General features: G+C 39.8%; 3 protein-coding genes across 3 annotated transcripts; all 3 read left to right on the forward strand.

Annotated features, from left to right (window-relative positions):
• Position 1: 1 nt before the first annotated feature.
• On the forward strand, positions 2–20,859 carry LOC124854467 (gastrula zinc finger protein XlCGF8.2DB-like). The gene is made up of 2 exons (XM_047342073.1): positions 2–176; positions 18,570–20,859. Exon 2 carries the CDS (start codon positions 18,626–18,628, stop codon positions 19,799–19,801), a length of 1,176 nt encoding a protein of 391 aa, XP_047198029.1. The 5' UTR covers positions 2–176; positions 18,570–18,625; the 3' UTR covers positions 19,802–20,859.
• Positions 175–4,057, forward strand: LOC124854468 (gastrula zinc finger protein XlCGF8.2DB-like). Its single transcript, XM_047342074.1, has one exon. It carries the CDS (start codon positions 233–235, stop codon positions 1,322–1,324), a length of 1,092 nt encoding a protein of 363 aa, XP_047198030.1. The 5' UTR covers positions 175–232; the 3' UTR covers positions 1,325–4,057.
• Positions 11,205–18,610, forward strand: LOC118117754 (neurofilament medium polypeptide-like; the record flags this gene model as incomplete). The annotated part of the gene is made up of 2 exons (XM_035170280.2): positions 11,205–11,572; positions 18,267–18,610. Coding segments are annotated over exons 1-2 (630 nt in total), but the record flags the coding sequence as incomplete, so codon positions are not given.
• Positions 20,860–27,449: the final 6,590 nt, after the last annotated feature.

The following is a 27,449-nucleotide window of genomic DNA, read 5'->3' on the forward strand; positions in this document are numbered from 1 at the left end:
ACTGGAGGAGGCTGATATCAAGTTCACATTGACTCCTTTTGCTGTGAAGAGTGAAGAAGACGAAGAGAAACCTCAGTCGTCACAGCTTCATCAGAGTCAGAATGAGGAGAACAGAGCGGACGGTGGAAAACCGGAACCAGCCAGGAACTCAGGTCCTGATGGATTTTTACAACCAGGTTCTGAGGACAAGACCGAAGACTCTTCTGAGACTGAAGACAGTGAAGATGATTGGATGGAGACCAGGGAGCCTCAGCCTCATATAAGAAACAACAAACGGCCGTTAAGTGATATGAGATGTAAAACTGATAAGAAACCATTTAGTTGCTCTGAGTGTGGTGAAAGATTTAGACGTAAGGACATGCTGAATATACACATGAGGATTCATACAGGAGAGAAACCATTTAGTTGCTCTGATTGTGGTAAGACATTTAGCCAAAAGCCAATGCTGAATATTCACATGAGAATTCATACAGGAGAGAAACCATTTAGTTGCTCTGATTGTGGTTCTAGATTTAACCAAAAACACCATTTAAAGTTACATATGAGAATTCATACGGGAGAGAAACCATTTAGTTGTTCTGAATGTGGTAAAACATTTAGCCAAAAGCAAATGCTGAATATACATATGAGGATTCATACAGGAGAGAAACCTTTTGATTGCTCTGAGTGTGCAGAAAGATTTAGACATAAGAACCAGCTGAATGTACATATGAGGATTCATACAGGAGAGAAACCATTCAGATGCTCTGAGTGTGATAAAATATTTGGACATTCGGCTGAATTAAAGATACACATGAGAGTACATACGGGAGAGAAACCATTTAGTTGTTCTCAGTGTGATAAAGCATTTAAACAAAAATCTGAGGTAAATTCACACATGGCAGTTCATACAAAAGAGAAACCATTTAGTTGCTCTGAGTGTGGTAAATTATTTAGCCGAAAGACCGTTTTAAAGACACACATGAGGATTCATACAGGAGAGAAACCGTGTAGTTGCACCCAGTGTGATAAAAAATTTAGACTTTCGGCTGATTTAAAGAGACACTTGAGAATACACACAGGAGAGAAACCATTTGGTTGCAGTCAGTGTGATAAAAAATTTAGGCAATCAGCTAATTTAAAGGAACACATGATAATGCATACGGGAGAGAAACTCTTTGGTTGCTCTGAGTGTGGTAAAAGATTTAACCGAAAGTTCACTTTAACGAGTCATATGAGGATTCATAGAGGAGAGAAACTCTTTGGTTGCTCTGAGTGTGGTAAAAGATTTCGCCAAAAGTCTGCTTTAACGAGACATATGAGGATTCACAGAGGAGAGCAGTGATTCAGTTGCATTGTTTGCAACAAAAGATTTATTAGGATTGATCAGCAGCTATTCATATTATACATATTCATATTTCACTGTTGTAAATTGAGAATTAAGAGTCCCTCCTTCACCTGTTTTAATCAGCTTAACAGTTTTTGAAACGCAGCATTGCACACGCACACACAGGCCCCACCCCACTCACTCACTCACACAGACACATTAGAGAGGTGAACTCGTTGATGTGAATGAGGCGGTAAATGTCGACTGGAAGCAACACAAGTGTGGATAAAGGGTTTCGGACTAATGATAAATTATTAGCGCTGCTGTTTCAGGATCAGAACAGAAGCAGCGGTTGGTTTGTATCGTGCCAGCGTCTGAGTGTCGTCCTCCACACTCACTGACCTGAGCTCACTTTTTTACTATCAACACCAACACTCATCACAAGTTATTAGAACCTGAACAGAACTGAACTTTACTTTGTGTTTGTTTGATTAACTCCAGAGTTTAAGAGAGACACACACACCCACTAACCTAATACAATAGAAACCTAAAAGTTCATCTAAATTATAACCATTCACTTTACTGAGCTGGTTAAATATATCCTGGGCCAAATGTTTCGTATTTATTCAAGAGCAACTTTTATTAACCGAGCCAGAGAGTCAGTTTTATTTATTGTTTTGGTTTTGTGGTTTATTTTATTCCTCAAGGATATTCTAATATTTCTCATTCTAATGTCAGAATATTCAAGGCTGCTTGTGTTAGTATAAGGCTCCATGGAGATGCTGCTGAGAGATTTTTAAATTACAGGGATGCGCAAGAAAACAAAAAACTTTACGCAGGTGAAAGGTCTAAACTGTGAAACAACACATTCAGATGTGAAGGTGAGAAATGAGCTGTATTTTGTATATATATATTATATATATAGATTAGTTTTGTACAACAAATTTTGTTCGATGTGTGCGTATGATAATGTTTTGCTATACACACATTTAAATTAAAATATCTGTAAATTTCAGAAGAAAATGAAAAAAAAATTGAAACTGCATAATAAATAATAAATCACGCATGTTGAAAAATAAATGTATAACTATTTAACATATATTTCACAAATGGCTCCAACACAGAACATTCTAGCTCCTTCCACCTGATGGTGTAGTTTGATTCAGATCCAGGCTGAGAGAAGAACTGATGGATCCAACACAAAGATCACACAAAGAGATTTGTTCTGGACTGTTCAGACAGAGAATTAGAAAAAAGATTTGCCCATATAAACTGACGTGAACCAGTCAGAATGATTAATACTCATATTTTCACTGATTAATCACATGAATTTAAGGCTGTTCATTTTTTCGAATGTTGAATCAATCATATACGCTGTAATACACTGTGGTTTTCAGTTGAGATATGGAGGGAAGTTACACCAGTTGTTAAAAGCTGGAAACAAGCGGTGATATATTGTGTTGCCCAATCTAATATCATTTGTAATAACATGTGCTCCACAAGATGGCAGCTCAGTTTAGATTAAAAACATCTGCATCTTTTACAGCAACTTGACGCAAAACTTTCCAACAAAGTGAGGCCAGACAAGGACTTTTAATGTGAAAGAGATGCAGGCAGCATCAAGATAAATAAGGTTATGTGAACAGATGATAAATCATAAACGATACAACAGTTGTGGATGTGGCAACAATTTAAGATTTTACAGATTTTATTTATTTTTCATTTCGCACGTGAGGACTCTTTGCTAAAACCTAATACAAACAAATAGCTGACAGATTTTAGCTTATACATTTTTCTAACAAAGTAAGAAATTGTATCGTGGAATAATTCATATTTATAATACTGTTATGTAGGATTTTATGAATAGTGTTTACAGATTTGTTTGTTGTCCTCATCCTGGGTTTGAGTGGAGAATTTTAATGGTCCTGGAAAATGTGATTTAAAAATAGGAACAGTTGGTATTACTGTTGTGTCGATGAATCATGTATTACGTTATTCATCTGTATAACCCATCAAATATCATTTGATTGTGGCATCTGCTGTTTGTTTATTTACAGTCCTCCACTACATACAACCTTTTGCTTTGGACCATATTTCATGCACAGCATCTTGGACTGTTACAGTCAGCGACATGAGTGAGGCTGTTCCACTGTAACTCAGCTGCCACCGTCCAACTTGACGTCTGGAAAACTGGAGCGTGTGTGTGTGTCGTGACCTCTCTTGCAGAAGGTTCTTGATGATGTCACTGTTGATTTAAATGCTTATTGTCATTTCTGTTATTGGACACAACAACTTAGTCCTAAACATCTCTACCCTCTCTCCTCGGCTGTGGCTCAGGGGGTAGAGCGGGTCTTCCTCTAACCAGATGGTTGTTGGTTCAATCCCAGTCTAAGTGTTCTTGGTACACCCTACTACTGGGCCCCGAATAGAGAAAGTGCTGCACATAGATGCACTATAATCAAGACTAGAAAAGCGCAAAATATATACAAAGCGCTATATATATATATATATATATATATATATACAGACCAGATTTACCATGTAATCCCCTTCACCCTCCTCCTCTCAACTTTGCAGACACTGCTGTTGGCATCAGATGTAGCATTTGTGTGAGAGAGAGAGATAAAGGCTAACCCTGCACTTTCTTTTTCTCTACGTGTATAATACTTATATGAAGCATTGTTTGATATCACGCTTGATGTTACATTACATTACATTACATGTCATTTAGCTGACGACTTTATCCAAAGCGACTTACAATAAGTGCATTCAACCATGAGGGTACAAACCCAGAACAACAAGAATCAAGAAAGTACTATTTCTTCAAGAAAACCAAACTACAAAGTGCTATAAGTAAGTGCCATTTAAGTGCTACTAAATTGTTTAGTTTAAACATTTATTCAAGGTATAGTCGGAAGAGGTGTGTCATTAAGTAGGTTGTCATGGTGATGAAGTCAGCAGGTTACAATGTAGCTTTATTTGGACCCTTGATGAACAAAGATAGATTATTGTAACCCAGTAGCAATAAAGGGTTCAAATATACATCAAGGATTATTCTTATTTCATTTAAGCAGTGAGAGGTCAGCTGATCAAGTCCCGCCTCCAGGTCAACATGATTGACGGATTACACAGCGCACCTGCATGATCGGTGGTGTGTGAGAGAGCAGAGAAGTGCTCATGTGGGAGAATCACAATAGAGGAATTAAAACAAACCATTGGAAGTTTAATAGAGATAGTAAACCTTTTATATATTATATATTTGTCAGCTAACTGAGAAACAGAAGGTACCTGGGACAAAAGGACCAGAGCCCAGAAGCTCCCGGTTCTTTTCATTGATCTCGATTGAATAATAGTCTGAAGCTAATGTGGCAGGTTGTGTACACATGCTACGTGTCAGCATGTGTATTGCCTATTGAAGAGATGCTACGGAGAGGTGTATAGTGGTTTAATCCAGAAAGTGAACTAAAGCAGTAAGCTCTTGGTTCGTAACAAATATGCAATTGAAATAGAAAACACTTTTACAGAAATTTAACTTGATGCTATAGCAGCTCCTTTATTTTCTAGTTACATATTTTTCTTGTTATAAAGGCAGAGTCAATTGCTTAGTACTACAAGTGAACAAAATTGTTGTTCATTATTACTGTAGTGTTATTTTGAAGAGATAAATATTATACTCACATGTTATTGTAAATGTAGGTTTTCATAATCTTTCCTAATACTGGATTGACGTGATACAAAAAAGGGGTCGGGTCTTATGGACAGAGTGAGAACAGCTTTTGGAGACTGCTACATACACTGTGAATTATCCCCTGCCAATTTCAGTTATTAAAGTTACATTTTGCCATTTAACTTGTTGTGTATCTTGTGTACTTTCATTTATGGTTATTACAGTCTATATTCCTCAGTTCCTCATCGAAACTAGAGTAGATCGTAACTTAACCACAAGTGGGTTACATTATATTAAATTATTCTTTTTTTTCTATTTTTTCTTTTTATTATTTGCATTGATTATTTTCAGTATTTAACAGGACAACAGACAGAGCAATTTTTTTCTCTGTAGTTAACAAAGATGAGTGCACCGAAAGTCAATGAAAGCCTTCTCCTTACAGTAACACTTTATTAGCATAAGCATTTATTAACAGAATATCAAAACTCAAATATTTTTGATTGTTTATAATGAACTAAGCTATTTAAGACATTGACAATTGATTAATTACATGCTATAACATAGCTGTCACCATATTAAGTGATATATGATTACACATGAGCGAATCCCTTCAGTGTTACAAAATAAATAATATCTTGATTTCTCACACACGCACACATACAGTTTTGAAAGCATACTGTATAATTGATCAATTCAGAACCACCATTAAAACTCAAAAGTTGAACTGGTTTCTATCTCACATTGTCAAAGAAAATCCTGGATCCGTCCCCTAATCTGGAGTGTGTAACCACTGGGTAGTGGTGATTGATCTCATGGTGGCCACAAAGAGACGATGCAAGTTCAATAACCTCTCTCCCCTTGCATGCTCTCTCTCTCTCTCTCTCTCTCTCTCACACACACAGACAGAGCAAGAAGGTTCTAGGTTTAAATCCTGGTTTGGCTTGGGTCTTTCTCTGTGGAGTTTTCAAGGTCCCCCCATGTCTGTGTGGATGTTCTTCTGGCACTCCGGGTCAAAGTCATCAATCAAACAACCTGTCAATCACTTTTTGGACATAAAGTCTATCCTAATCTCATTTTAATGTCAGGTGTACCCACCTCTAACCAGATCAGTTGAATTGGCTCCAGCTCCTGACACATATAAATAATTGTCGGATTAAAAAATGTGTCTGTGATTGAACTTTGGATCTATAGGACTCAACCGGAATTAGTAGCAGTAAGACATTGTTGATACTGTGTCCTATCTGCTTGTTAGTCAGTATGAATCGAATATATTCAACTTTCATCTTGATAATTTAGAATATCTGAGACAAAACTTGATACCTCTGATGCCATTCTGTGACTCATTATAAACGTTTCATTTAAAATGGTTTAAATGAAAATAATCTTCCACCAGACCAAGACACATCTGCTGGTTAAAGAACTCCTTTGTTTGTTCTGTCTCCACTTACTTCAACTTGTCTATAAAAGTATCATCCTCTTTTCTCCTGGCCTGCACGAGTATCAAATGAAGAGCAGGACTTTGGTTAAGTGCTTTAAACAAGATACTTTGGCCAATATGTCTTTGATTTGAATGAATGGTTGTGTTTGCAGTCACAGAGTCGTGTTAGTCGGCCAGTGCTCTGAATGTCTGTAGTTGTGTGTCTGCTAATAAAGTTGACATTGAATTATTACAGTAATAAAATGTAAGTGGAGTGATGCAGATGTCAGATGCTGCTTGAATTAGTTTTTTTTTGTTTTTTAGTGACGAGGTGCTAAGTTGGTAACGTTGATGAATTTCTGTTCTGTCCTCTTTCTTTCCCTCTTCTTTTTTCCATAACCTTTTCTAGCTCACAGACCTCACAACACTGCAGGGTTTGTCAGCTTCGCAGACTGAAACCATTCAACCCTCTTTAAGATTTGAGTGAGGTTCACATTTTTATTTATTGTTAAAGAAGCATGACAGTTTTAAGCATTTTAGTTATTATTAATACAGTACTGTCTGTATTCTTTCTGCAGACAGCAGAAGTATTTCTAATTCACATAACTCAAATACTGCGAGTCCTGTGACCGATCATGTACCATTTTGGTTCATTGAAACTTTGTACAAATAAAGACACTAAATCCTTGAACCATGTAGAACTTTCTCATGCTTTAAAAGGACATTGTAAAATAACCTAATTCTCTTGCTTTCTGAGACTTATATTGCAGGATTAATGTTAAACTCTCTGTGTCATTAAATGCAGAGTTAGAGCCAGGAGCTGATTGGATCTCTGTTGTTTCCACGACCAGAACAACATACTATTCAAACATACCACTCTAAACGCAGAAAACCTGACATCACTGTAAATTGAACCATAAGTTACCACATCCTGCAACATCCACATCTGATAACATACACAAAAACTGGGGTTCTAACTGAAAGATGAGTTTTAGGGATTAAGCTTCCACAGAGTCAGACAGTGGGTGTCAGCAGGGAGGTTGTTCCAGAGGACGAGGGCAGGAAAGGAAAAGGCAAAGGCCCTGCAGCCTGCTGACATCTTTTTAACAGACATACAGGAGCCCTGTATTCTGATGGAGCAAGGGAATTGAAGCTAAAATTGGTACTATTTCCTTTTTCTGGAATTAGTTAAAATTCTAGCATTCTAAAGCATTTAAAAACTTTAAATATGTGGCCTGTAACAAAGTCCCACTATCTGCTATAGACAGAAAACACTGACTTTTATGCTTAATGTTTGAAAAAAGGCCTTCTTAGTGTTGTTATGTGCTGATCAAAAATGCATACAGGATCAAATGTAATATCCAGGCTGCTTTCACACATGCACTGAACTCTCCAGGATTTTCTCCAGAGGGGCTGTATGTGTGACCGTAAATATCTGAGTGAGAGCCTCTGCAGACTTCGCTCACTAGTATAAAGGTTTCTAACAGGCTACAGACACAGAAATGAAAAAACAAAGACGACTAATATCTCCAGATGAAAAGGTCGAGCCATACATGTAGAAGACACCGATGAAGATGTTAGGAAGTGTTTGATGATGAGATGATCAAAAATATGAGGGTTGTTGTTACTTGATCAAAGTGGTGTCAGTGTCCGGCCAGTGTCCAGCATCTCAGTTTCCCAATCAGTCCAGAAAGATACCTGGGGGACAGAAAACTGGAGGTGCCCAGTAGCACACGCAGTGACACAGGCTCACCAACACTGAACAGTTGAAGACTGAAAAAACCTCTGCTGAGGCTGCAGATCAGAGTCACAATCTGGAGACAACAGCATGAATCCATGGAGCCATGCTGCCTTGTGTCAACGGTCCAGACTGATGGAGGTGCTGGTGTGATGTGGCTTGAGCCTTACTGACCATGTTCATTCCTTTATGGCCACAGTTTTCTATCCTCCAAAAGAGTTCGGTCCTTGATGGGGATTTGATTTGTGTGAGGAATAAATTAGATCTACTTGAAGTAGGTGTCTGGTAGTTGAGGCCCATGCCACATAACTACAAGGTCTATGGTTCAATACTCTGCCTGTGGACCCTTCTCTCTGCCCTTGTTTCCTGTCTTTGTCCAGACAGATCAGATTTCAAGACTTCAGTCTGGACTGCTCAGCAGAGCCATTAAAAAAGCAGAGATTTCATTTAAAACTGCAAATTTGCTCATGGTCTGCACCTGACTACAAGCACACTCTCATGAACCTGCTTCCTGTATATTGATCCAACGAAGAGTTACAGGAAGAACAGTAGGAGAGCGACGGAGTGACATAATGGAGGATGTGAGTCACTTTAAAACCCAGTCCCAGCTGCAGTCAGAGCAGAGAGGAGACCCACACTCCGTTTCCTCCAGACTGCAAATGATTCGCGCATGCGCAAAGCCGCCGCTGATCCCGCCCTGGCTTAAATGTAAATGTTTCTTCACTGTCACACTAAAATAAATCACTGCATTTGACTCACACAGCCTCAGTCACTTACTCACCTCGTCCACTGTGTGTGTGCCTCTCTGTGACATAAGCTAAACATCTAGCTAGCTCATCATGTCTCAGTCTAAACTGTACGCTCAAAAATACAGAAAGGAGTGGGAATCAAACCCTGAATTCAAAGGCTGGATGAAGCCGTTTATTGGAGATGATACACGAGCATACTGCCTGTATTGTAAGGCTGATTTCTACGCCAAACTTTGTGATATAAAAATGCACATGACAACTCAAAAACATACTCAAAAGGCAAAGCCTTATAACAGTTCCACCCAAAGCAAGCTGCCATTAATGAGTAAAAAAAATTGACTCTGCAAAAAAGGCTGAAGCCACCATGGCATTAGCTATTGCTGAACACAGTTCCATGCTGGCATGTGATCACATTGGGGAAGCATGTAAAGCTGCTTTCTCAGACTCCACTGCTGCTACTCACTTCAAAATACACAGGACAAAGTGCACGGAAATGATTAATGGTGTTCTACCACCATACTTTCTAAAAAAGTTGGTCGCAGATGTAGGTGACCAGCGTTTCAGCCTCCTCCTCGATGAGTCCACAGATGTAAGTGTTTCTAAGTACCTGGGGGTTGTGATCAGGTACTTTCGTGACACCAAACACACAATTGTCTAAACATTTCTGGGGCTTGTTGAGTTGGAGGGAGGACATGCCAGATCTATAGCCCGAGCTGTTGTGGCTTTCCTGGAGAAGTGTTGTCTTAAAAAAGAGAAACTCCTGGGGATAGGGACTGACAATGCCTCCGTTATGACGGGGATTAACAATGGGGTCCATAAAGTGCTGAAGGAGGAGTATGGCCTCAAAGATCTGGTTCTTATTCGCTGTGTGTGTCACTGTCTGCAGTTAGGTCATGCTTCCAATGACACCATCCCCCATAGTGTGGAGTACTTGGTACGGGAGACTTATAACTGGTTTTCAGTGTCTCCAAAGGAGGCCTACAAGAACATATATGAGACCATCAACTGTGTAGAGAAACCCTTACAAATAACCAAGGTGTGTGCCACAACCTTGAACCTCGGTTTCACGCATTTTGGACCAGTGGGAGGCGCTTAAACTGCATTTCACAGTCACCAAGTCCAGTGAACACTGCTACATGGCTGAGGTTTTATACTCCATGTACAGTGATCCTCAAAACATCTTGTATCTGACTTTTTTTAAGTCAGTGCAGGGTGAGGTACAGTTGGCCATCAAGGCTTTTGAGGGAGAGCAGGTAGATCCTCTTAAACTTCTTGTCAGCTTGGGTAGCCTGATAAAGTCTGTGAGTAGCAGGGTGCTGAATCCACTGGCAAATATTGATGTATTTGGTCTGATATGGTCTGAAGCTGTCTGGTGAGGCTTGCTATGAGCACAAGCTGCCTGATAATGTTTTGCAGCTTTTTGGCACATCAGCTTCTTACTCATTTAAGTCAGCTCTCTCAGTTGCTGAACCTGCCATAGAAAGCCTTGACCAAAATGAAGATGACCTACTCTTTCTGTGAGCCAGCACAGCATGTGTGTGTGGAGGGGGGTCTGAAAAAAAAACAAAACAATGAACCTGAATAAGGGCCAGACTAGTTACCATCATTTTCTCACATTGCCATTGACTGTTTTTTCTATTGTCTCTTTTTGGTCCATTCAGATTGTTAATGTTGTCAAGTTAAAACGGTCTATACAAAAAAAGGTTTAAAATGTTGTAGTTATGGCAAAAGAAAAATCATGTTTTACTGTGACTTGTTGTAGGCTCCTAGGTGGAGCATAAGGTTAGAAACTAAACCAAACTTCAGAAACCCCCCAAAAAACAAACAAAAAATAACGTAAAAGAAAAACCTAAGTAACTCTGCCAGAGTGTCTCTTTTGGGTCACTTTGCTGGTCCCAAGCCCGGATAAAGGAGGAGGGTTGGACGTAGAGCTAGCAATTCCACCCCACATAACAGTCTTTTGATTAAATTTGATATTCTAACATTTAACAATACAGGACAAAATGTATTCATGTAATGTGGGTCTAGACAAGGCATTAAAGTCATGAAGTTATTTTGAGAAGTGATGGTCTATTTCAATGGCAAAATAAAAAAACAAACCAAGAATCAACAGAAGAAAGCTCATTTTTAGTTCTAAACATATTTAGGGTGTGTTTTTACTCACTTTTTGTCTCTCCCACGACGTTATTCCTCTCTCCTACAGCGTCAATTACCATTATGCAAAGTGGGTGGTGACGTCAGTTAGCGACTTTTAGCACAGCCAATAGCTACTTTCCTTACTGAGGAGTTGGCAACACTGAGCCAGCCGCAAGTGGCTACAGCTTCTTTTTGCACTTCCGCATTGGCCTCATCGCTCAGCCCGGGTTGTTGCCGCTTGTTCGAGACTCAAAGTGCGCAGAAAGGAGGACAATGTGCGCCGTGCAGCTGCTGCGGGTGTCGGTACATGAGCGGATCAGCGCTGCCGCTGAAGACTTTCTGCTGCAGGTGGAGAAAGGGGAAGAAACGGCTCAAGTCCCGGCGCTGAGAGCGCTGCTCACCGAGCGGCTAACGGCGGCGGCGAAGGAGATCGCCGCTGTGTTTGAGGAAACCGTGGCGGAGTACGAAGACAGACTGGAGCGGTCAGAGCGGGAGATCTGCCGCCAGAGGAGGCTGCTCGATGCCGTGATGAAGCCCGAAATAAGGCTGCACAGAGCAGGTCAGTCCTGTCGTGTTCTTTTATCCCGAGATATGAGAAGAGCCGGTCTCGGTTTGGTTCAACAAGTATTTATTCAGAAGCAATGAAAAGGTACAGCATAGCTATGTGCACATAGCTATGGGCACTCAATACACAGCCGTTTTGAGTTCCTGTTCCTTTAAATGCTGATCAGCCAGCTCCCCCCTCCCCCCTCCCCCCCCATGATTTTAAACGATATAAATTACATATTTTACATGATATAAACAGATGTACAGTCTCCACAACAGGCATTATCAGACAGGTGCGAGACTGAACTGCGATGTGACACACACACACACTAACCAACTTCAAGATTAAAACCAGCCAGCAACGGCTACTAAAAGTCACTATGTGAAGGCCACACATTCTCCCACATATTCAGCCCAAACTGCCCTGCCCCCACCCCTGTCTAACATACTGTATTTGTTTAGAGTTCAGTTTCATTGCCATCTTCACACACACACACACATTAATTCTTTCTGTCGATCCTTTTCGGGGCTATAGTGTCTAATTATATTATTAAAATCCTAACAAATCCCTCCTTTCACACCATTTCATGGTGTGAACAACTTACTGGGGATCATCGACGAACTCCCCAACCTCCATCTCATCCAATGCAAACTCATCATCACCATCATCATCATCATCATCATCCAACTTGTAGCCGTTGATACATATACATGGTGTGTATGCTGAGGTGCGTAGCTGAGTTTAAAGTAGAGTATACAAGCTTATATTTGGAAATAATCAAGACAAGACATACAGATAGACCCTCCTTTTGTGGTCAACGTATTACTTTAAGGTTTTTTTTTTGAGGAGGAGGAGGAGTCGGCCAAATCAGTAGACATTACAAAATAAAAGATTCAAAAAGTGGCAGAAGAGCGACACAGATCTTTGGCATTCCGTGAAATATTAACTGATCAACAAGCTGAATTTCAATAAGCAGCAGATTTGACAGCGTTTGAGAAAGAGTATTTGTGTTCAAAACATTTTCCAAAAGTCGTCCGACTGCTTCTATACACGATAATTCAGACTTTGATGTCCAACAGCCCAGTGGTGGAAAACAGGTATCACGTAGACGAGATTCAACCAAACGTTCCACAGTCGACAGCTGAAACAGAACAAAACTAAATAAAACTTATTCTGCCACACTTTATTTTCATGATAAAATAAAAAACATAATAAGTAGAGCTTAACAACACCTTTCAAATTAAGAGTATTAGATGTTAAGATAATGTAAATATGCATGTGCATATTGGGCATCTGTATGTGTGTCTGGTGCCAGTTAAACAGTCCTAAAAGTGTGACCAACAGATGTAAATAATTTTCCAAACACTTTCAAAAATGGAATATACTGAACCACAGGATCCGATATCATTTCCCCAATGTCAGCATTGACACATTTATTTATCCACGGTCCCAAGTCTTGCCATTCATCATTTTTGTGTTTTGACAGCAAGACATGTGAATGTGAACCAGGAACAAAAAAAGAAAGCATCCTCTGAACATCTGTGATGGAACTGAGAGGGTGACTTATTTTCTGGTTTGAGTAAAATTACAGAAACAGCACATCTATGTTCATTCCAGAAAATACAACTTAGTGTTAAATTCTCTTTCACACAACTTTCTTCACAACTTTCTCGAAACCATCTTTTTTCAAAATCTGCATCTTTCCCTTCGTGTTTGTGTGCAGAATTTAATCTCTTTCCCTAGCACTGTGAGTGAGTGCGTTGGCATATTAGCATATACGTCTCATTGATATTTAACATATGTTCCTATCAGTAGTTTGTCTTTCTTTTAAAAAAAATCTTTTACTTCTATGATAAGTGTTTGTGTTGGTGTGGTGCATTCACCCTCTTGATGTGTGATGTGTTCCTCACGGTCTTGTTCTATGTTCAAAGTTGCTGGTTCCTCCCTCTCCTCCATCCCCGCCTCGGTTCCATCAGCCTTGTAAGCTTGTTGCTGTTTCTTCGGACAATTTCTGCCCAATGTCCCTTCTCTCCACAGTGAAAACAAATGTCCCAATCATCATTCCATTTGCCGTCTCCCCTTCTTTTTGAAATCCTCTTCTTTTGCGTCCGCGATGTAACTCTGAACATTGTCAGTGAGGCTTTATGCAGATCAGTCTCTCTTTTCTTCTTCTTTTCTTCATGTTTAATTAACTTCTTCGCATCAACGGCATGTGTTTTTATTAAGTTCTTCCCGAGTCCCACTTGATGCCTGTACGTTTTAACAGGCTGGCAACATCAGGTCACTTCAACCATCGCGATTTGGGCTGGATCCTGTCCCAGTCCATATTGCCCCTTGTCTGGTGCGAGAGAAGAGAGGAGTTGCGGGTCTGGAACTTTATCAGCTGGAAAAGGTTGTTGTGGAGCCTGGGCTCCTGCCTGTGGAACATCTGCTTCTGGTGGGGCTTGGTGTTGTCTGGTTGTCGTCTTCTCGGCGGGGAAGAGTCGAGGTTGGAAACCTGCATTTTGAGACACTGAGACATTTGTGAGGTGTTATCTGTCCCTGCCAGTGTGTGTTTTCTGTCCCTTTGATGCAATTCTTCTAACCACATTCCACATACCTTTCTATCTGCCTGAAATGTAAGTTTTACTTTTCTGGCCTGACTAACTTTTTCTCTCTCCTCTAGCTTCAGTCTCAGCTGGATATCAGTCTTATACTAAAACACCCCCCAGTTGGAAACCCACACTCTTTCATTCACACTTGTATCTGGCTTAGTGCTGTGTCACCATAGTTCCTTCGCATGACGTTCATATTAGGATTACTCAGATCAGTTCCATTATCCAAATCTTTAAATTGTTCATTTACCCATGTCAGCACATATTATATATAAAAAATGGAAATCTCATAAAAATTTTAAGTAGTCTTTATCTTCCATGTCTAAAAATAAAGAAAATTAAATAAATAAAGAATTTCTGTGTGGAAATTGCTTCTTCACTCCAAATTCGATCTCTATTCAGTTAAGGATATATCATTTCACAGTACCAATTTTGCTTGGATATGTGTAACAGTGCAAGGAACCCTCTAATTTTGTGCACTATAAAAAATATTATGGTTAGCGGTCTCGATAGCAAATTTTGTTGGATTATATATTGTCATAACTCTAAAACCATTTTAGGACATTATCTGCGTGTTTCTCTTTGCTCTATGGAACTCAGAGGTGCTAGGTCTTAGTCAAGTCTTTGTTCTTCTGCGTCTGTCAAGTCTTTTTTATCTCTGTCAGTCTTATTCGTAACATGTTATGGCCTCGGCGTCTTTTAATTTGTGCCCGATTCAAGCAACAGTGTGTCTGGCTAGTTAAGCTCCTCACTCGTCAGTGCAGGCCGCCCCTTCCTCCAGGTTCACACCCTAATACCAGATTAGGTTGCACGGATGCAATCTATTGCATGAATCGTCTGTCTTTTTTCCAATCTGAATTAGTTTTAAGGGTTCGTGCGTCACAGACTTTAAGTGTGGTGCCCGTCCCGCGCAGGTCCTAGACCTCGCTTTTTACCTCGTTTCTGTCGCGCCAAGACAGGGTCCCAAACCCCTCACAGACCTCTCACAGGTCATTCCCTTTCACAGGGTCCCAGACCTCTCACAGGTCATTCCCTTTATTTCACATAGCCTTTCATTGCTTCCAACAAAACACAGAACTTATTATCTTACCTCCTTTCTCCTCTCCGCACACTCACAATCTATATCAATGCCTATATAACTAATGCAGAATTTGTTTTAACAGGTTTCTGCTTACCCTTTAGTTTGGGGCCTGTGAGTATGTGGAGAATCGATCGGAGCGGCCTCGACCTTTGGGTCTCCGGTCTTTCTGGTCAAAACTTCTCTTCGGGATCACGTCAGGGTCACCAATTTTTGTCGTGTTCTTTTATCCCGAGATATGAGAAGAGCCGGTCTCGGTTTGGTTCAACAAGTATTTATTCAGAAGCCATGAAAAGGTACAGCATAGCTATGTGCACATAGCTATGGGCACTCAATACACAGCCTCGGCTAAGTCAGTAGCACGGGGTAGTCAAGAGTCGCCCCGAACGGACGACGGGTACAGTACTTATAATAGTAGGTATAACTTCATTGGTCAATAACGAGGGGGAGTCACCATGAACCAGACCTTGGCTCTCCCTTGCTGGTGTGCAGGCGTGGTACCATCCTCTTGGCCCTGGAGTCTGCGAATGATGAGGAGCCGCTCCCAGGTTCACCCCTCCTGTGACAGTAGCTGGGAAAATCTTCACATTCTGACAGTGTTTGGTTTCATGTTTTATAGACAGGCCTTCAGCTGAAGCCTTGTGGGTCTTCAGTATTTTTGCAGATATGGTTTTGTTGTTCATTGGAGTGAGATGCGTAAGCATGCGCATTTTCTAGACAAAACAACGCCTTTCCTATCTGTCCTTCAGAACCTAGTGGCAGCTGCTTGAATTGTTTCTAAGGGTAGGTCACAGTTTCTTAGGAAAACAGTGCATTCATGTATGTGTGATGTTTGAATAAAGCTAATAGAGTTTAGGCTGTAATATAGTAAGTTAGGTATGAGAACAAGTTAAAGTACAGTGTATTGTATGCCACAGATGTACAGTCTCCACAACAGGCATTATCAGACAGGTGCGAGACTGAACTGCGATGTGACGCACACACACACACACTAACCAACTTCAAGATTAAAACCAGCCAGCCACTGCTACTAAAAGTCACTATGTGAAGGCCACACATTCTCCCACATATTCAGCCCAAACTGCCCCTGCCCCCACCCCTGTCTAACATACTGCATTTGTTTAGAGTTCAGTTTCATTGCCATCTTCACAAACACACACACATTAATTCTTTATGTTAAGGTACAAACATGGTGCGCGTAAAATCGATCCTTTTCGGGGCTATAGTGTCTAATTATATTATTAAAATCCTAACACTGCTCCCTGGAGCTGGAAAGCTAGATGAGCTAGTGGAGCTAAGCTGCTCTTTGGTAGCTGAACTAGTGGAGCTAAGCTGCTCTCTGGTAGCTAAGCTTGTGGAGCTTGCTTTTCATCAAAAGACACAAGAAACATTTGTGAGTTGTGGCTCTAAAATATATTTTATGTGAGCAGAGCAACTCGTCACTAACAGCTTCAAGAAGTTGATCGGAATTTGACCTAAATCTTTAAAACCATTAAGACAAAGTGTAAGAGACACAAATATAAACAGTCAGGTCAAATAAAAAATCCTTATACAGTTCAGAGAATAGAAAATAAAAAGTAGAATGAAATAAGATAGAAGAACGAAAGTTACAGAGACAATGAATGAATGCAAGGCCTCAGATGTGACTTAATAAAAGGCAGCGACAAACAGAAAATACTCTATTTAATAGAAGTACAAGTTGTAGCAGACATGAAATATTTTCTATTTATCCATGTGAGAAAATAAACTCAGTGAAATCTGTATTTATGGATTGTCCACTGACTGAACATTGACCTAATTGTCTGTGTGAAACGACCGGGTAATGTCTGAAAGTTGTGTTTTATGTTTTCATTCAGCAGTTGTGCTCACTGTCATATTTGACAGAGTAACATCGAAACTGTGCTGTAAGATTTTGTCTGTATATTCTACTATGAACTGCACAGAACGTGAAAAAAGTGGGCGAGACCGTAAATCTCTAGAAGAGCAGCCAGCGTGACCGCTCTAATCAGTTAACATAAGCAAGCTGTTCCGCAGCCAGTGTTCCCCAGGTTTAAATAAGAATTGTATATTTCATGTGGGTTCAACACTTTTCTTTCACACGATGCAGGAAAACCTGCAGTGCCAAGTACATGTAAGTACATCACACCTGTGGTGGCAGTTTCTGTAGAATAATGATACTCTATTGTATAATAATACACACATAACATTGTCTCTCGGAAAGTTCAACTAAAACACCTGCAGGTGGGCTCACCCCACACAGCCACCTAGTGTGACGTGTATAGAATGAGCACAGAGCACAGGAGAATCACTTCACTTATACAATCAGAAGCCCCTCCCCGCGAGGAGCCAAAAGGTATTCTTCAGTCTCTTGATGTCTGACCAGGTTGGGCAGAGTTCCTGTCTCAGATCTCCGTCTCAGACCCCTGGTGTGCCTCTATCTGGTGTGAGACAATCTGTCTCCGAGATCCCCTATCTAGATTTACAACATCAAAAGACCCCAGTCCTGTATACAATGCAGAGTTCCCCTCACCCATCTCTATCAGACACACTAAGTAACCCCTGCAGTGAAGCATTTGCTAAGACACACATGTGGGGGCCATAACCACTTATAGTCCCCTCTGCAACTCTTGTAAGTCACAGAAACACATTTGTTATCTACTTCTTCTAAATACATATCTGTTCTTCTATTAAACATTACACAAATGCAAAATCTGCCATTACACACCATAAAATGAAGGCTACTTATCCATTGTCAAAAAAACACCTACATGCATGAATGCAAACAAGAAAACACTCATGAAATAATGAACATGACATTGTAATTCTGGCATTCAACCCAGGATTAACCTGCACACAACTGTAGCCTCACAAACTACACATCATACTATCAAACCACAGAAGTCTGGTGCCACTGGCTTAGATAGTCACTATTTTTTTGGAAAAGTATCAATAAAGTATCGGTATCGACACATTGTTTTGTATTGTGACACTATTTGAGACCAAAAAACACCATACCTCTCTACTCTCCATGCAGACTTCCTGCAACTGGTGGTGAGTAAAGAAGAGGTTCCCCCTGAGCAGCAGCAGTGGAGCCCTCTTGTGGACCAGGAGGACCCAGAGCCCCCCCACATTAAAGAGGAACAGGAGGAACCTTGGACCAATACGGAGGGAGAGCAGCTTCAACAACTGGAGGAGGCTGATATCAAGTTCACATTGACTCCTTTCGCTGTGAAGAGTGAAGAAGACGAAGAGAAACCTCAGTCGTCACAGCTTCATCAGAGTCAGAATGAGGAGAACAGAGCGGACGGTGGAAAACCAGAACCAGCCAGGAACTCAGGTCCTGAGGACAAGACCGAAGACTCTTCTGAGACTGAAGACAGTGAAGATGATTGGATGGAGACCAGGGAGCCTCAGCCTCATATAAGAAACAACAAACAGCCATTAAGTGATATGAGATGTAAAACTGATAAGAAACCATTTAGTTGCTCTGAGTGTGGTAAAAGTTTTAGACGAAAGGACATGCTGAAGAGACACATGAGGATTCATACAGGAGAGAAACCATTTAGTTGCTCTGATTGTGCAGAAAGATTTAGACATAAGAACCAGCTGAATATACACATGAGGATTCATACAGGAGAGAAACCATTTAGTTGCTCTGATTGTGGTAAAACATTTAACCAAAAATATCGTTTAAAGTTACATATGAGAATTCATACAGGAGAGAAACCATTTAGTTGTTCTGAATGTGGTAAAACATTTAGCCATAAGCAAGTGCTGAATATACATATGAGGACTCATACAGGAGAGAAACCATTTGGTTGCCCTGATTGTGCAGAAAGATTTAGACATAGGAACCAGCTGAATGTACATATGAGGATTCATACAGGAGAGAAACCATTTAGATGCTCTGAGTGTGATAAAATATTTGGACATGCGTCTGAATTAAAGATACACTTGAGAGTACATACGGGAGAGAAACCATTTAGTTGTTCTCAGTGTGATAAAGCATTTAAACAAAAATCCGAGCTAAATTCACACATGGCAGTTCATACAAAAGAGAAACCATTTAGTTGTTCTCAGTGTGATAAAGCATTTAAACAAAAATCCGAGCTAAATTCACACATGGCAGTTCATACAAAAGAGAAACCATTTAGTTGCTCTGAGTGTGGTAAAATATTTAGCCAAAAGACCGTTTTAAAGACACACATGAGGATTCATACAGGAGAGAAACCGTTTAGTTGCACCCAGTGTGATAACAAGTTTAGACTTTCGGCTGATTTAAAGAGACACTTGAGAATACACACAGGAGAGAAACCATTTGGTTGCAGTCAGTGTGATAAGAAATTTAGGCAATCGGCTAATTTAAAGGAACACATGATAATGCATACGGGAGAGAAACTCTTTGGTTGCTCTGAGTGTGGTAAAAGATTTAACCGAAAGTTCACTTTAACGAGTCATATGAGGATTCATAGAGGAGAGAAACTCTTTGGTTGCTCTGAGTGTGGTAAAAGATTTTGCCAAAAGTCTGCTTTAACAAGACATATGAGGATTCATAGAGGAGAGCAGTGATTCAGTTGCATTGTTTGCAACAAAAGATTTATTAGGATTGATGAGCAGCTATTCATATTATACATATTCATATTTCACTGTTGTAAATTGAGAATTAAGAGTCCCTCCTTCACCTGTTTTAATCAGTTTAACAGTTTTTGGAACGCAGCATTGCACACGCACACACAGGCCCCGGCCCCACTCACACACACAGATACATTAGAGAGGTGATAAAGTGTGGATAAAGGGTTTCGGACTAGTGTGGATAAAGTGTGGATAAAGGGTTTCGGACTAATGATAAATTATTAGCGCTGCTGTTTCAGGATCAGAACAGAAGCAGCGGTTGGTTTGTATCGTGCCAGCGTCTGAGTGTCGTCCTCCACACTCACTGACCTGAGCTCACTTTTTTACTATCAACACCAACACTCATCACAAGTTGTTAGAACCTGAACAGAACTGAACTTTACTTTGTGTTTGTTTGATTAACTCCAGAGTTTAAGAGAGACAGACACACCCACTAACCTAATACAATAGAAACCTAAAAGTTCATCTAAATTATAACCATTCACTTTACTGAGCTGGTTAAATATATCCTGGGCCAAATGTTTAGTATTTATTCAAGAGCAACTTTTATTAACCGAGCCAGAGAGTCAGTTTTATTTGTTGTTTTGGTTTTGTGGTTTATTTTATTTCTTTTATTCCTCAAGGATATTCTAATATTTCTCATTCTAATGTCAGAATATTCAAGGCTGCTTGTGTTAGTATAAGGCTCCATGGAGATGCTGCTGAGAGATTTTTAAATTACAGGGATGCACAAGAAAACTAAAAACTTTACACAGGTGAAAGGTCTAAACTGTGAAACAACACATTCAGATGTGAAGGTGAGAAATGAGCTGTATTTTGTATATATATATTATATATATAGATTAGTTTTGTTCAACAAATTTTGTTCAATGTGTGCGTATGATAATGTTTTGCTATACACACATTTAAATTAAAATATCTGTAAATTTCAGAAGAAAATGAAAAAAATGTGAAACTGCATAATAAATAATAAATCACGCATGTTGAAAAATAAATGTATAACTATTTAACATATATTTCACAAATGGCTCCAACACAGAACATTCTAGCTCCTTCCACCTGATGGTGTAGTTTGATTCAGATCCAGGCTGAGAGAAGAACTGATGGATCCAACACAAAGATCACACAAAGAGATTTGTTCTGGACTGTTCAGACAGAGAATTAGAAAAAAGATTTGCCCATATAAACTGACGTGAACCAGTCAGAATGATTAATACTCATATTTTCACTGATTAATCACATGAATTTAAGGCTGTTCATTTTTTTGAATGTTGAATCAATCATATACGCTGTAATACACTGTGGTTTTCAGTTGAGATATGGAGGGAAATTACACCAGTTGTTAAAAGCTGGAAACAAGCGGTGATATATTGTGTTGCCCAATCTAATATCATTTGTAATAACATATGTGCTCCACAAGATGGCAGCTCAGTTTAGATTAAAAACATCTGCATCTTTTACAGCAACTTGAGGCAAAACTTTCCAACAAAGTGAGGCCAGACAAGGACTTTTAATGTGAAAGAGATGCAGGCAGCATCAAGATAAATAAGGTTATGTGAACAGATGATAAATCATAAACGATACAACAGTTGTGATGTGGCAACAATTTAAAGATTTTATTTATTTTTCATTTCGCACGTGAGGACTCTTTGCTAAAACCTAATACAAACAAATAGCTGACAGATTTTAGCTTATACATTTTTCTAACAAAGTAAGAAATTGTATCGTGGAATAATTCATATTTATAATACTGTTATGTAGGATTTTATGAATAGTGTTTACAGATTTGTTTGTTGTCCTCATCCTGGGTTTGAGTGGAGAATTTTAATGGTCCTGGAAAATGTGATTTAAAAATAGGAACAGTTGGTATTACTGTTGTGTCGATGAATCATGTATTACGTTATTCATCTGTATAACCCATCAAATATCATTTGATTGTGGCATCTGCTGTTTGTTTATTTACAGTCCTCCACTACATACAACCTTTTGCTTTGGACCATATTTCATGCACAGCATCTTGGACTGTTACAGTCAGCGACATGAGTGAGGCTGTTCCACTGTAACTCAGCTGCCACCGTCCAACTTGACGTCTGGAAAACTGGAGCGCACACACTGGAAATTTTATGCAGAGAGCAGGGGGAGGGAGGAGTGAGACCCTGTGACCCGCAACAAAAACTGAGTCATGTAAAAGAGGTGGAAAGAATGGATTGAATAAGCTGAAGTAAAAACGTGTGTGTGTGTGTGTGTTTTACGTGACCTCTCTTGCAGAAGGTGCTTGATGATGTCACTGTTGATTTACATGCTTATGGTCATTTCTGTTATTGGACACAACAACTTAGTCCTAAACATCTCTACCCTCTCTCCTCGGCTGTGGCTCGGGGTAGAGCGGGTAGAGCAAACAGTCGTGATTTTGATGAGTGTTTAGCTCGCAGTGACAGAGCAACAAGCCGATTGGCAGATGCAGAGCAGAGTGAACGGGCTGGGGTGTAACGTTTGACCATGTCCTGGATGTAGACTGGACCCGATCCGTTCGCAGCACGGTACGCAAGTACTAATGTTTTGAAACGGATACGGGCAGCCACTGGTAACCAGTGAAGGGAGCGGAGGAGCAGAGTAGTGTGAGTGAATTTAGGTTAAAGACCAGTCGAGCTGCTGCATTCTGGATGAGCTGCAGAGGTCTGATGGCACTAGCAGGTAGACCTGCCAGGAGGGAGTTGCAGTAGTCTAGGCGTGAGATGACCAGGGTCCTGGACCAGAACCTGCACCGCCTCCTGAGTGAGAAGGGGATGTATTCTCCTGATGTTGTGCAGCATGTATCTACAGGAACGTGTGGTTGCAGTAATGTTGGCAGTAAGGGAGAGTTGACTGTCGAGTGTCATACCCAGGTTTCTAGCAGTCTGGGTGGGGGCTAACACGGAGTCGTCAAAGGTAATAGTCAGGTCGTGGGTGGGAGAGTCTTTCCCTGGAAGGAAAAGTAGTTCAGTCTTGTCAAGGTTAATTTTCAGGTGGTGTGCGGACATCCAGTGAGAGATGTCAGTCAGACAGGCAGAGATTCGTGCTGCTACCTGTGTTTCAGATTGGGGAAAAGAGAGGATTAGTTAGGTGTCATCAGCATAGCTATGGTAGGAAAAGCCATGTCAGTGAATGACAGAGCCGAGAGAGTTGGTGTACAGAGAGAAGAGGAGGGGACCCAGGACGGAACCTTGAGGGACCCCAGTAGTGAGAGGAAAGGTTCAGACACAGATCCTCTCCAAGTTACTCAGTAAGAGAGTCGTTGAGGTAGGATGAGAGCAGGGAGAGAGCAGAGCCTGAGACACCCAGGTCCTGAAGGGAGGAAATAAGGATCTGGTGGTTCACTGTGTCAAATGCAGCAGAAAGATCTAGAAGAATAAGGACAGAGGAGAGGAGCTGCTCTAGCAGATGAGAAGCTGCTCTAGCAGCTGATGTGAATGATTTCCCCTTTTATTATATATATATATATATATATATATATATATATAGATAGATAGATATAAAAGTATATATATATATAGTATCATCTAGTAGATGGCATGTAACAAAATAAGTTTCAGAGGATTTGTTTGGCGGAGAGTAGGAAAGATAAAAAAAGGTCTTCCAATCCAGAGGTGGGGGAAAAATAAACAATAAGGTAATTTATACATGATAGGGACTGATGGCTCAGAAGGTTGAGCAGGTTGTAAAGTTACAAAGTCCTTTCTGTAAAAATATAAGTCACAAATATAACCAGAAGGTCACTGGTTTGATCCCTTGCTCCTCCAGTCCGAATACTGAAGTGTCCTTGGGTAAAATGGCCCTGATGGCTGAGTCAACAGTTAATGAGTGGTGTGTGACAGAGAAAGTGCTGCTTAAAGAAGTGCTGTATGAATTGCAGGGAAGTCTTTGTGGAGCTGCATCAGGTCCCTGGTTATAGCAGCTGCAAGTTGCCTGCAGGGATGAGTCCCAGATTGTTGCCAGTGGCGTGGACGACCAAAATGTCAGTGGGACTCTGCGAGGAAAACTCACTGTAGAAGGGGGACGGACACCACTCCAGCGCATGCTTCCTTTGCCAAACCATTTAACTTTGGCATTTAGTCCAAAATTGTTGCCAGAGCTCTCACAGGCAGCATTCTGAATATCACCTGATCCGATGATCCTGATGGTTTTTGTCTTCTTTAGTGTCTGTGGCCTCCTTTTCAAGGACAGGTAACGTCTGTGAATAGAAGACAAGAAAATGTTGTCAACTAAATTACAATCCATTGTTATTTTCTTAAAGAAATAAATAATTGCTGTATTTCATAAATCGCTAAAGCACATCTCACTCTCATGAGACAGAAGTGAAATGATACTTTTAACTAACACACTGTCATTAAGTAGGTTGTCATTGTGATGAAGTCAGCAGGTTACAATGTAGCTTTATTTGGACCCTTGATGAACAAAGATAGATTATTGTAACCCAGTAGCAATAAAGGGTTCAAATATACATCAAGGATTATTCTTATTTCATTTAAGCAGTGAGAGGTCAGCTGATCAAGTCCCGCCTCCAGGTCAACATGATTGACGGATTACACAGCGCACCTGCATGATCGGTGGTGTGTGAGAGAGCAGAGAAGTGCTCATGTGGGAGAATCACAATAGAGGAATTAAAACAAACCATTGGAAGTTTAATAGAGATAGTAAACCTTTTATATATTATATATTTATCAGCTAACTGAGAAATCGAAGGTACCTGGGACAAAAGGACCAGAGCCCAGAAGCTCCCGGTTCTTTTCATTGATCTCGATTGAATAATAGTCTGAAGCTAATGTGGCAAGTTGTGTACACATGCTACGTGTCAGCATGTGTATTGCCTATTGAAGAGGTGCTACGGAGAGGTGTATAGTGGTTTAATCCAGAAAGTGAACTAAAGCAGTAAGCTCTTGGTTCGTAACAAATATGCAATTGAAATAGAAAACACTTTTACAGAAATTTAACTTGATGCTATAGCAGCTCCTTTATTTTCTAGTTACATATTTTTCTTGTTATAAAGAAAAATCAATTGAGAGTCAATTGCTTAGTACTACAAGTGAACAAAATTGTTGTTCATTATTACTGTAGTGTTATTTTGAAGAGATAAATATTATACTCGCATGTTATTGTAAATGTAGGTTTTCATAATCTTTCCTAATACTGGATTGACGTGATACAAAAAAGGGGTCGGGTCTTATGGACAGAGTGAGAACAGCTTTTGGAGACTGCTACATACACTGTGAATTATCCCCTGCCAATTTCAGTTATTAAAGTTACATTTTGCCATTTAACTTGTTGTGTATCTTGTGTACTTTCATTTATGGTTATTACAGTCTATATTCCTCAGTTCCTCATCGAAACTAGAGTAGATCGTAACTTAACCACAAGTGGGTTACATTATATTAAATTATTCTTTTTTTTCTATTTTTTCTTTTTATTATTTGCATTGATTATTTTCAGTATTTAACAGGACAACAGACAGAGCAATTTTTTTCTCTGTAGTTAACAAAGATGAGTGCACCGAAAGTCAATGAAAGCCTTCTCCTTACAGTAACACTTTATTAGCATAAGCATTTATTAACAGAATATCAAAACTCAAATATTTTTGATTGTTTATAATGAACTAAGCTATTTAAGACATTGACAATTGATTAATTACATGCTATAACATAGCTGTCACCATATTAAGTGATATATGATTACACATGAGCGAATCCCTTCAGTGTTACAAAATAAATAATATATTTCTCACACACGCACACATACAGTTTTGAAAGCATACTGTATAATTGATCAATTCACGACCACCATTAAAACTCAAAAGTTGAACTGGTTTCTATTTCACATTGTCAAAGAAAATCCTGGATCCGTCCCCTAATCTGGAGTGTGTAACCACTGGGTAGTGGTGATTGATCTCATGGTGGCCACAAAGAGACGATGCAAGTTCAATAACCTCTCTCCCCTTGCATGCTCTCTCTCTCTCTCTCTCTCTCTCTCTCTCTCTCTCTCTCTCTCTCTCTCTCACACACACACACAGAGCAAGAAGGTTCTAGGTTTAAATCCTGGTTTGGCTTGGGTCTTTCTCTGTGGAGTTTTCAAGGTCCCCCCATGTCTGTGTGGATGTTCTTCTGGCACTCCGGGTCAAAGTCATCAATCAAACAACCTGTCAATCACTTTTTGGACATAAAGTCTATCCTAATCTCATTTTAATGTCAGGTGTACCCACCTCTAACCAGATCAGTTGAATTGGCTCCAGCTCCTGACACATATAAATAATTGTCGGATTAAAAAATGTGTCTGTGATTGAACTTTGGATCTGTAGGACTCAACCGGAATTAGTAGCAGTAAGACATTGTTGATACTGTGTCCTATCTGCTTGTTAGTCAGTATGAATCGAATATATTCAACTTTCATCTTGATAATTTAGAATATCTGAGACAAAACTTGATACCTCTGATGCCATTCTGTGACTCATTTTAAACGTTTCATTTAAAATGGTTTAAATGAAAATAATCTTCCACCAGACCAAGACACATCTGCTGGTTAAAGAACTCCTTTGTTTGTTCTGTCTCCACTTACTTCAACTTGTCTATAAAAGTATCATCCTCTTTTCTCCTGGCCTGCACGAGTATCAAATGAAGAGCAGGACTTAAGAAATCTTTGGTTAAGTGCTTTAAACAAGATACTTTGGCCAATATGTTTTTGATTTGAATGAATGGTTGTGTTTGCAGTCACAGAGTCGTGTTAGTCGGCCAGTGCTCTGAATGTCTGTAGTTGTGTGTCTGCTAATAAAGTTGATATTGAATTATTACAGTAATAAAATGTAAGTGGAGTGATGCAGATGTCAGATGCTGCTTGAATTAGTTTTTTTTTGTTTTTTAGTGACGAGGTGCTAAGTTGGTAACGTTGATGAATTTCTGTTCTGTCCTCTTTCTTTCCCTCTTCTTTTTTCCATAACCTTTTCTAGCTCACAGACCTCACAACACTGCAGGGTTTGTCAGCTTCGCAGACTGAAACCATTCAACCCTCTTTAAGATTTGAGTGAGGTTCACATTTTTATTTATTGTTAAAGAAGCATGACAGTTTTAAGCATTTTAGTTATTATTAATACAGTACTGTCTGTATTCTTTCTGCAGACAGCAGAAGTATTTCTAATTCATATAACTCAAATACTGCGAGTCCTGTGACCGATCATGTACCATTTTGGTTCATTGAAACTTTGTACAAATAAAGACACTAAATCCTTGAACCATGTAGAACTTTCTCATGCTTTAAAAGGACATTGTAAAATAACCTAATTCTCTTGCTTTCTGAGACTTATATTGCAGGATTAATGTTAAACTCTCTGTGTCATTAAATGCAGAGTTAGAGCCAGGAGCTGATTGGATCTCTGTTGTTTCCACGACCAGAACAACATACTATTCAAACATACCACTCTAAACGCAGAAAACCTGACATCACTGTAAATTGAACCATAAGTTACCACATCCTGCAACATACACATCTGATAACATACACAAAAAAACTGAACTGAAAGATGAGTTTTAGGGATTAAGCTTCCACAGAGTCAGACAGTGGG

Source organism: Hippoglossus stenolepis, chromosome 11, assembly GCF_022539355.2.
Source record: "Hippoglossus stenolepis isolate QCI-W04-F060 chromosome 11, HSTE1.2, whole genome shotgun sequence".
Taxonomy (NCBI): Eukaryota; Metazoa; Chordata; class Actinopteri; order Pleuronectiformes; family Pleuronectidae; genus Hippoglossus; species Hippoglossus stenolepis.